This window comes from Trichomycterus rosablanca, chromosome 6, assembly GCF_030014385.1.
Source record: "Trichomycterus rosablanca isolate fTriRos1 chromosome 6, fTriRos1.hap1, whole genome shotgun sequence".
NCBI classification, from domain to species: Eukaryota; Metazoa; Chordata; class Actinopteri; order Siluriformes; family Trichomycteridae; genus Trichomycterus; species Trichomycterus rosablanca.
The window spans coordinates 18,394,751-18,406,105 of NC_085993.1; the positions used below are offsets into that span (position 1 = coordinate 18,394,751).

Consider the following 11,355-nt stretch of genomic DNA (forward strand, 5'->3'; position numbering starts at 1 on the left):
CTGGGCCCTGACAGTCAACCTCAAAAAGACCAAAATTATGACCTTCCAGAAAAGAGCCAGATCTCAGGGAACCAAACACACATATAAATTAGGACACCATGAAATTGAGCACACTAAAGATTATACTTACCTCGGACTGAACATCAGTTCCACAGGAAACTTTAATCCGGCAGTAAATGAACTGAGAGAAAAAGCTCGCAGGGCCTTCTACGCCATAAAACGTCAAACATTCGTGGAAATTCCAGTTCGAAACTGGCTTAAAATTTTTGAATCAATAATTGAACCGATTGCTCTATATGGCAGTGAAGTTTGGGGCTCGCTTACACACCATCAATTCCGTAATTGGGACAAACATCCATTAGAGACCCTGCACACAGAGTTCTGTAAAAGCATCCTAAAGGTGCACAGACACACCACGAACAATGCGTGCAGGGCAGAATTAGGCCGATTTCCACTAATTATCAACATACAGAGAAGAGCAATCAACTTCTGGAACCATCTAAATGAGAGCGACCCCCAAACTTATCATTATAAAGCCCTGAAACACCAAGAGCTGAGCAAACATACCAGTCCCCTCATCCAACTGGTCCTGAGTCACTACACCCACACACCACTAACACACACAGATACACCACTAACACACACAGACACCCTAATAACACACACAAACACATTACTAACACACGCCGCCACACCACTAACACACACTAACACAATAAAGACTCAGGAACAGAAGAAATCTGCAAACCCAATTAGAATAAACCAAATTACACAAAAACTCCGAACTAAATATCTGAATTATTGGGAAACTGAAACTAAAACTCAAAGTAAAATGCAGTGTTATTTGACCCTAAACAGACACTACAGTGCAGCAGATTATCTGAGCGCAGTATCCGACTTTAAATTAAGAAACACCCTGACGAGGTACAGACTGAGCGCACACGACCTGGCCGTGGAGACGGGGCGACACACCCGGTCCTGGCTGCCCCGGGAGGAGAGGTTGTGTCAGCACTGCACTCTCAGTACAGTAGAGACGGAGCTGCACTTCCTCACCCGGTGTACCAAGTACCACCACGTCCGCTCCCAATTCTTCCCTAAATTTAATAACATCATCCCCAACTTCACCTCCCTCCCAGACCCCGACAAACTGCCCCACCTACTGGGGGAACACAGAGAGAGCTGCACACTAGCAGCACTCTATACTCACACCTGCCACCAGGTGAGGGACAGTGGGTGACCATGTCCCATACACACACACACACACACGCACACACAAGCGCACACACACGCACACACACGCACAAACTGATTGTTTTACTAGCTCATTATTGTAAATATTATACTTTTTATTGTTATTATTTTGCACTGTTTTTATTAATATTTTATTCTATTCTAAATTTTTTGCACATGTAACTATTCTGTATATTTTTGTTCTTTCTTATTTTTATTGTTTATATTTCCCTGTAACTTGCTTTGGCAATACGAATGTCCTTATTTGTCATGCCAATAAAGCTTCTTTTGAGTTTGAGTTTGAGTGTGTGTGTGTGTGTGTGTGTAAGTACGTGCATGTGTGTGTGTGTGTGTGTGTGTGTGTGTGTGTGTAAGTATGTGTGCGTGTGTGTGTGCGTGTGTGTGTGTGTGTGTATATAAGTGATGGTGTACGTGTGTGTGTGTGTGAGTATGTGTGCATGTGTATGTGTGTGTGAGTGCGTGTGTGTGTATTGTGTGTATGTGTGTGTATAAGTGATGGTGTGCCTGCGTGTGAGCGTGTGTGTGTGCGTGTGAGAGTTTACCGTTATCATTCACTCTTTCATAGCTGATTTTCATGTGAGTAACAGTGACTCAACAGTTACAGTTTTGCTTTGTCAAAACATGAAACGGTTAAAAAATTTACCCTGTAAAGTACCTGATTAATCACTTCAATCTAATAGGGCGGCACTATTTTTCAGGGCCAAAAATAAGCCATTACTTTGTGTTTCATTTAAGACTTCTACTAAAACTCCCCATAGCAGCAGCAGAATCAGTGTGATAATGCGTCAGACTACTCGTCCCTTTGACAAAGCTGGGTGAAACGAGGGTGTTTCTATACAGCACAGGGCGGGTTTAAACGTTGACGTGTGGCACAGGTTATAATAAGAACTGACTTGAGGTTATCTCAGTGCCAACACCAAGCAATAAAATTTACAACAGCTTGATGGCAAATAAGGAGGAGCGATAGACTTCCATCAATGGTAAATAAAAAATCTCATATTTTTACAGTAAAACAGCTTGTAAGGGTGATTAGTTGGTTGGTGATCACAATTCTCAAGGCAAGCTCTTATCTAACATTAAATTAGGCATAATGATTTGCTGTTGGTAATGTGTGCATAGCAGGGTAGCAATTTTAACGTTTTTTTATTACTTTTATCTACATAAAATTATCTACATTTATGTTATTTACTTGGGTTTTTTTTTTACTGTGCAAAAATTTCTGCAATTTAAACAAAAACACAGTGATGCACTATAGGTTCTAGCAAGAGCACTGTGTTTTCATGGCTTTACATTAATTTAAGAATTAGATGACGGTTCATAATGCAAAGAACTTCTCATTTGTAATCTGTTCAACCTCATTTAAAACTAATAGTTAAAAGGAAAAAGAAATAAATAATTGGAAACCTATTATCTTTTTGATTCAATTTTGTATTTTTTGCTAACAGCAATACATTTTGCTGCAAAAAGTGAATAATAATAAGTGAAAGTTAAACTAGAATTGGATGTAATGCACTATTGTCTATATTTTCCTCCTGTACTCACCATGTACGGAACAGTATCTGCTATACTTGTTACCAAGGCAACCGGTTCATCCTCATCTCAACAAGTGTGCTTTCTTTTTACAATGTTTAACCACAAGTCTGACAGACGGAGCAAATTCAGTTAATCCAGTGGTAAATGTAACAAAACTGAGTAGATAAATAAATCTGGTCCAATATATGAGATGATAGTGATGGTACAAAAGTGACAAAACCTGTTTTAAAATTAAAGAAGGCAAACTGAACGAAAACTATTTATGCCACATGAGAAACAAAACCAGCAAATGTATTTTACACGATTCAACAGTTAACAGGGCAAATGAAGAAAGGTTTTTGACACAGTTAACAAAAAAACAAGGTAAAAGTAACAAATAAGTAGCTAAACAATAAAACAACAAACAATAGCAGTCAATGAACAAAACAGAATTACCCCCCCATCCAAAATAGCATCCAAAATATGAGCCACCAAAGCAAAACTGGGACAGTATAACACTGTTTATTCATTCATTCATCTGCAGTAACTGCTTTATCCTGATGTGGTTTGCAAAAGGTTCAGAACCTATCCAAAACCACTGAACTCAAGATGGGAATTCACCTTCAACAGGGCACCAATTTATTGCATGGCATCACACACACTCATTCACAATTTAGAGTGGGTGAATTACCTACTGGAGAAAACAATAGCAGTCAACGAGCAAAACAGAAATCCCCCCCCCCCCCCCATCCAAAAAACAATGAACAAAGCAAAATTACTTTCATTAATCAGAACAATAAACAAGGACAAAAAGTAAAACTTACAGCAAACAACTAACAATGTGTCAATGATGAATTATGAATGATAGGATTATGTTAAATTAAATCTACACTATATGCCCAAAGGTTTGTGGATACCTGACAAAAGTCTGTTTGACATCCCTTGCCAAAAACATTGGCATGGCATTAATATTGAACTCCCTTCCAATTTTCATGGCAACAACAGCCTTTACTGTACAATCTTGGCTCGCAATTAACATTTCAACTCTTCCCAATTTGATCAATAGGGTGAAGTTCAGTGCTCTGTGCAGGCCATTAGATTTACTATTTATTCATTTATTTTATTTATTTATTGCACCTATACTCATTAATTATAGTGTGTACTTTCTCATAATTTGTACATGTATTTTAGATGCATAAATTTGCTCCAAGGTTCTTAATCCATCAGACCAACTGCACTTCTTGTTTTTGATACCCCATAAGAATAAAGCGTGTGGTGTCCATGCCTGAGTGAGGTTTGGCCAGGATGGATGAGGAGATGAGTGGAGGAGGAGCTGAAGAGGCAGAACCGACACCTGAAACTCCAGCAGCACCAAAACGAGGCAGAGGCAGACCACGTAAAGAAGCACAGGTACTCCTACATTTCTAACACTTGCACTGCTCAATCTGTGTACAGAAGTGTTAGAACATCAAGAAATCTTGGTGCTCTGATCTTCTACTCCAGAGTCATTTGCTGCTATGAGTCTGAGAGAAAGAGCCATGCAAAACCTGAGTGGTCACAGGAAGTAACTCAGACAGTCAGAAAAAGCTTCCAGTTTATTGTATAGAGATGGGAGTTAGGATGGAGATAACATGTTTATGTGTGAGCAGAGACCAAAGACAATTAAACAGAACCAAGTTAAAGGTTAGGGGTTTTGGGGTCGTTTAACATTCAGAGGGGGAGACACCGCTGTTGTAACACAGAGGTCAGAGGTGATGGAAAAGTTACCAAAAGTTTATAGACCCCTTGATATTTTACCTAACAAGAAGTAAACACTTAACTGACATTATCTGGATCTTCCAGGAACCTGCTGATCCCACTGCTCCTAAAAGACCAAGGGGAAGACCTAAAGGTAGTAAGAATAAGACCCAGTCTGCAACACCCAAAGTAAGGACGACCTCTGTGGCACTCTTTCTATGCATTGTCAATGAAGTGTTTTGTTAAAACGTAAATGTTAAATCCATTGTCCTTCTTCCAAAGGAGCCACCAAAGGAAAAGAGACCTCGAGGTCGACCTAGAAAATGGGTCAGTATAACACTGTTTATTCATCCATTCATTTATCTACAGTAAATACTTTATCCTGATCTGGGTTGCAATGGGTTCAGAACCTATCCAGAACCACCAAACTCATTCCCTAACAGGGCACGAATTCATTGCATGGCATCATACACACTCATTCACAATTTAGAGAAACCCGATGAAACCCACATGCCCACAAATGAGGCTTGAATTCATGTTAAATTCATTCTTGCAAATGTCTTTGGAATGAAGCTAGTGTGTGTTTGGACTGATGGACATGATGTTTGCAAATGTAAACAATGTGTAGCCCCTCCTTAAACCCCAAACACCATCAGAATGGCTACATACACACAGAGAACTTCTGAAGTGGGATGTTGCCAGTCAAATCTGTTTTTTGTGAGTGTGTATGTGTTTAAACACTGTCTTGTATGAGCTTGATCACCACTTTATTTACACAATTTAATGTCACAGGTTTCTGAACACCACAGTATAACAAAACCAATATACTCTATAAAAATACATTTTGAAATACATTTAAAATACCTTTTATTAAGCACTCGGGTGGCGCAGTGGTAAAGTACTCTAACCCACTACTGCTGGGATCCAGGGTTTGGATCCCAAGCAGTGCTATCAGCCACCTGGGCATCTACATACATAGATGATTTGTCTGGGAAGCAAGGGGTGATGGGGGTGGCCAAGGTATATAAATTTACATTTTAGGCACTTAGCAGATACCTTTATTCAAAGTGCTTACAGTATATTGACAGTATACTGTCTAAGCAATTAAGGGTTAAGGCCTTGCTCAAGGACCCAACATTGGAAACCTTGTAGTGGTGGGGCTTGAACCAGTGACCTTTTGATTACTAGTCCAGAATCTTAACCGCTAGGCAACAGCTGCCCCTGTATTGTGCCCAGTAAATTTAGAGAAATCAGACCCTGACCCCGAATAAAGCAGTTATAAACATAAAAATAAAATGAAATAAAATACACCTTAAAACACATTTTAATTTCAGATGTGAAATTGGATGTCCGAAATGAAAAATAGTTCAGAAAAAAGTACACCAGTTCGCTGACTCACAGCATAGTACACTTGTACAGACTTAAAATTATAAAAGGAAACATGATGGACAAAAAACTTGTAATATTAGGCATCTGTTCAGGAGTATCAGAGGTAGTTGTGGCCTAGTGGTTAAGGTACTGGACTAGTAATTGAAAAGTCGCTGGTTTACGCCCCACCACTGCCAGGTTGCCCCTGTTGGGCCCTTGAGCAAGGCCCTTAACATTCAATTGCTTAGACAATACACTGTCACAGTACTGTAAGTCACTTTGGATAAAAGTGTCTGTTAAATGCCGAAAATGGTAATGTATCAAGCTGCAATAACCATGCACCTGGCATCCCTGTGTAGAGTATTTAACATGGACATTTGAATATAGTTTTTGTGGGTCATGATTCATGATTTATTTTTTATTTTTCTGTAGCATTATTTTCTGGATGTTTAACAGATCTACTGGATTAATATTATTTTAATACTATGAATATGTTGTACGTTTATTGTTTTACCCCATGCACTTTACAGAAGTTACGCATTTTTTAAACATTTTGCTTTATTTCTCTGTAATTCACAGCCTCAAAAAACAGACGAGAAACAAGAACACCAGGTGAGAGAAATATTTCTAACTCTTGAGTACTTAAAGCTTTAAAATAAAAAACGCCAATTAAAAGACGCCAGCAGCTGTGCGTGCTCTTCCTCCCTCTTCGAATACAAACTCTGTTACTGGGACACCAAAGCTGATATGATGATTGTCAGTAATGGTCGCACCCATACTGAAACCCAGTTATGAGTTGAAAGAGCACAGAATCTCCCCTTTTACTCATACATATAGGGACTGTACACTAAATCAGAAGCCAAATGAGTCAGTGGCTTTAGGGGAAACTGAACATGGCCGTTATCCTCTTTTCTTGGTTTCCTGTTCCCAACGGTCACAGCTCTTAGTGTCAGCCAGACATGCGGTTCGTTCTTACGCACTCACAGTGTCTTCGCCTCTGTGTTCTGTTTCCTACCTAGCTTAAGGAAGAAGAGGCAGGACGAGCCGAGGACCAGCCGTCGTCGCCATCTTTAAATCTACCTCACTGGTTGCTTTGAGTCTCGGGTGTTGTGCTACAGTCGCGTTTACATCTGCAATAGTTTTCAGTTAAACTACGCAGAGAGCCTGGTTTTGTTTTTTGTCATTGTACTTACACCACATGATATGATTATGATTACTGAAAAGAGAACAGATCTGAGTTTAGCATCGTGGACAGCAGGCACACTTCAGGCATAATATCAGAAAAATTATTTTAACCATATTTACAAATGAAAAAAGATTAACAATACACTGACCAGGCATAACATTATAAGCAGTGACAGGTGAAGTGAATAACACTGATTACCTCTTTATCACTGCACCTGTTAGTGGGTGGGATATATTAAGCAGCAAGTGAACATTTTATCCTCAAAGTTGATGTGTTAAAGGCAGGAAAAATGGGCAAGTGTAAGGATTTGAGCGAGTTTGACAAGGGCCAAATTGTGATGGCTAGACGACTGGGTCAGAGCATCTCGAAAACTGCAGCTCTTCAGTCCTGCCATCCATGTGGATGTTACTTTGACGCCTAAGCATTGTTGCAGACCATGTACACCCTTTTATGGAAACGGTATTCCCTGATGGCTGTGGCCTCTTTCAGCAGGATAATGCTCCCTGCCACAAAGCAAAAATGGTTCAGGAATGGTTTGAGGAGCACAATGACGAGTTTGAGGTGTTGACTTGTCTTCCAAATCCCCCAGATCTCAATCCAATCGAGCATATGTGGGATGTGCTCAATCCGATCCATGGAGGCCACACCTCGCAGCTTACAGGAGTTAAAGGATCTGCTGCTGACATCTTGGTGCCAGATACCACAGCACACCTTCAGGGGTCTAGTGGAATCCATGCCTCAACAGGTCAGGGCTGTTTTGGCAGCAAAAGGGGTACCAACACAATATTAGAATTAGGTCATAATGTAATGCCTGATCAGTGTATGTCGTTTTTGTTCACCTAATGCCACTCGTTTTTATATAGTATTATATAAAATACTACTTTCTTTAAGCCAATATTAAATCCTCTTTCTCCAAGAACTCTAACAAATATAAATGTGCTAAACAACATACACTATATGAACAAAAGTACTGTTACCCTTTTAATTAGTGAATTCAGGTTTTAGCCACAGCAATTGCTAACAGGTGTAACAAATTAATTATATGAGGGTTCTTCAAAATGTTTCTGCACTTTTTTAACTCTATTTATTAAGAAATTCAAAAACAAATTACATCACTTTTCTACACAGTCACCTTCAGATGCATTTTTCCCAGCATCGTACCAACTTTTTAATGCCATCAGCAAAAAATGTTTTTGGCGCTCAGGTGGCACAGCGATAAAATACGCTAGCACACCAGAGCTGGGATTTCGAATACATCGTATAAAATCTCAGCTCTGCCATCCGGCTAGGCTGGGTGGCTATATGAACAACGTTTGGCTGTTGTTCATCCAGGGAGGGAGCCGGATAGGGACCTCATAACATGCAATTATGACCTCTGCTGGCTGATTGATGGCGTAGAGGAAAAATGCTGATCAGGGTGTGGCTCTTCGTGCACAAGGCTGATCCGCATCGGACGGAGGGTGTATCAGTTCTCTCTCCTCAATTGGGATGGGGGTCAGCACCAGTAGAGAGGAAGCACAACACAGTTGGGTAAAAATTGGATGCGCTAAAAAGGGAGTAAAAAAAAAGGGAAAAAAATGTTTTTGTTTGAGCGTGTAGCCACTGATGCACCACTGCTTTCACATCATCATGTAAATACATTAAAATCTTCTTCCCCTTAAAGCTTCTTTGAGCATCCAAAAAGGTGGAAATCAGATGGAGCTAAATCCGGACTATAAGCTCTCTCTCAGTCTCTCACACACGACCAATTACTACTACTCCCACCCTCGATAATATAAAAGTGTGGAAACTTTTTGAAGATCCTACATATAAAGGAAGTAATTTTAACCAAGTTTAGGGATGCTCTTTTCTGTTTCAGCATGACTGTGCCTCAAAGACATGAAGAGCCCGGATCTCAGCAGTGATGGGATTCTCATAGTCATTCATGTGTTTATTTAGATATTTAACATATGTTTCAGTGGAAAATCATTTGTTTACGATGTCAGAGCTTTGCCCTTTAAACCTTCATTTGTTTGTTTGTCAAAATATGGCACAGGAATGACATTTTACAAGTATTTTTTGATCTATTTTTTTGTTGGTAATCTAATTCTAATGCTATTTAGTTAAACTTTGCAAATATTGCAATTCTGAATAGTGCAGTATAGACGTACTTCATTAACAACACAGTGAAAACAATGTTTACATTAATGAATAGTTGATTTATCTCTGATGCATGACTACAAAGCTTGATAAGTTTTCGTTTTAAAGGTGCTCCTTACAATATTTAATTGTTTTCACTATTGCAAATAAAAATATCTGATATATCATAATCATCTCAACACAATATAAAAAACTGTTAAAACTGTTTGATTAAAGCAAGAGTTTCAGAAAGAGAGTCATGCTGACAGGTTTATATTTCCCATGACCCCCATAAGCCCTTCACTCTACCACCAATTTAACTGCTAACAACTGAAAACACATCAGACTTCTTATCAAAATGCTAGCATTCTACAATACTACATTTGCAACCGTATGTCAGCTTTTACCCACAAAAGGTAAAATTCTACAAAATGCACTCTTAATTATAAAGAAAAATATGTTTTATGTTTTATGCATATTTTTACCAATGTATTTTACTGTATTCATCGTTTACCACTATAGGCAAAGCTGCAATTCTTTTTTCTTTTTTTTCATTTTATGTTCATAAACCACTTTACCCTGATTGGGGTTGCTGTGGTTCCGGTTTCACCAAGAAACACAGGCCGCAAGACAGGACTACACTGGACAGGGTGCTAATCCATTGCAGGACTTTGACCATTCTCCCCCAGACGTAGCCTATTACGACTGGACTGGAACCCAGATCTCATCTCAGCAGTGGTGGGCTTGTTTAATGGACCAGCACACCACCCAAGCGTCTGGTTGCAATTTAATGGATAGTTCATTCAGTAAATAAAGATCACACCTCTGTGTTTGAAAACTGGATTATTATTTTATTTTTTATTTTTTTATATTTGGTCAGACTCTTGGTCACATGCTTTTTACTTTTGGATCTATTTTTTTCTAATGCTCTAAGGATTTCCTACTAAAAATAGTCATTTTTTCTGATTTGTTACTGTTATTCATTCATATGTCCTGTGCTCACTGTGCCATGTTGGTCAATACTCATGTTGATTACATTCCTCAGAGCTGTAAACTTAGTCTCAGTCACTAACACTCTGCGTCATCTTTTGTTTCTACTTTTAAAAAATATATGAACAAAATGTCATCATTGTGCTCTTAATAAATACGTATTTTTACATGAATTACTGTCTTCTGTTATACACCTTAATTAACAGTATAATTACACTGTGTTGTATACAATAATAATAAAGTAATAAAGGCACTGAAAAGCAAACATGCATTGTATCTTACATTTCGTCTTTTTATTTCAAAGTTTTATATAATAATAGCATATAGCATAGCATATTCACTTAGTGCTGCTTCTACAAAGTATTTTAGCATATTTGGTATTTTCTGAGGGTGGCTCGGTGGGCAGCACTGTCACCTCACAGCAAGAAGGTCCTGGGTTCGATCCCCAGGCTGGGCGATCTGGGTCATTTCTGTGCGGAGTTTGCATGTTTTCCCCGTGTCTGCGTGGGTTTCCTCTGGGAGCTCCGGTTTCCTCCCACAGTCCAAAAACACGCAGTCAGGTTAATTGAAGACACTGAATTGCCCTATAGGTGAATGGGTGTGTGTATGTGTGTCTGCCCTGCGATGGACTGGAACCCCATCCAGGGTGTTACTGTGTGCCTTGCGCCCATTAAAAAGCTGGGATAGGCTCCAGCACCCCCCTGCAACCCCAATTGGATAAGCGGTGAAGAAAGTGAGTTGAGTGAGTGAATGAGTTTTTTTTTGCTTTATTGTTTACTTTTTATGTTCATACACATTGCAAACATTGTGGCAAGAGGAAAACAAATAATTATTGCTTATAATAGTAAAGAATTGTTTTATTTCATTACACTTCATCGTGCTTCAAGTGCAAGGCAGAAATACCATGGACAGAGCAGGGCAGAGAGAGCCACCACACCTGGCCATAGCTAAGTGTGTCACATATCCAGCCTGTCTAGGCTTTTGGAGTTTAAGTGCCACGCCACTCTCCACAGGAGAGCTCTCAGTATCCAGCCAACACCCCTTTTGTGATTGGTCTACAGCTAATTAGCCACAGCTGAAGCTCGTCTGAGCTAAAAGGATTTAAGAAGGCAGCTGGGAAACAGTGTTTGGAGACTATTTTGATTTGGGTTTAGCATAGATCTGGTGTTAGTTTATCATGTCTTGTTTATCCT

At 39.3% G+C, this 11,355-nt stretch overlaps 1 protein-coding gene across 1 annotated transcript; it reads left to right on the forward strand.

Moving 5' to 3' along the window:
* The first annotated feature begins 2,139 nt into the window (after positions 1 to 2,139).
* si:ch211-161c3.6 (high mobility group AT-hook 2b) lies at positions 2,140 to 7,035 on the forward strand. Its single transcript, XM_062996699.1, has 6 exons — positions 2,140 to 2,231; positions 4,026 to 4,173; positions 4,606 to 4,689; positions 4,783 to 4,827; positions 6,448 to 6,480; positions 6,888 to 7,035. Exons 2-6 carry the CDS (start codon positions 4,069 to 4,071, stop codon positions 6,963 to 6,965), a joined length of 345 nt encoding a protein of 114 aa, XP_062852769.1. The 5' UTR covers positions 2,140 to 2,231; positions 4,026 to 4,068; the 3' UTR covers positions 6,966 to 7,035.
* Positions 7,036 to 11,355: the final 4,320 nt, after the last annotated feature.

Bases quoted from the DNA above. Each gene is read 5' to 3' on its own strand.
- si:ch211-161c3.6 (XM_062996699.1), top strand. From the start codon at position 4,069: ATGGATGAGGAGATGAGTGGAGGAGGAGCTGAAGAGGCAGAACCGACA. The intron at 4,174-4,605 runs GTACTCCTACAT...TGGATCTTCCAG, and splicing joins GACCACGTAAAGAAGCACAG to GAACCTGCTGATCCCACTGC. The intron at 4,828-6,447 runs GTCAGTATAACA...TGTAATTCACAG, and splicing joins GAGGTCGACCTAGAAAATGG to CCTCAAAAAACAGACGAGAA.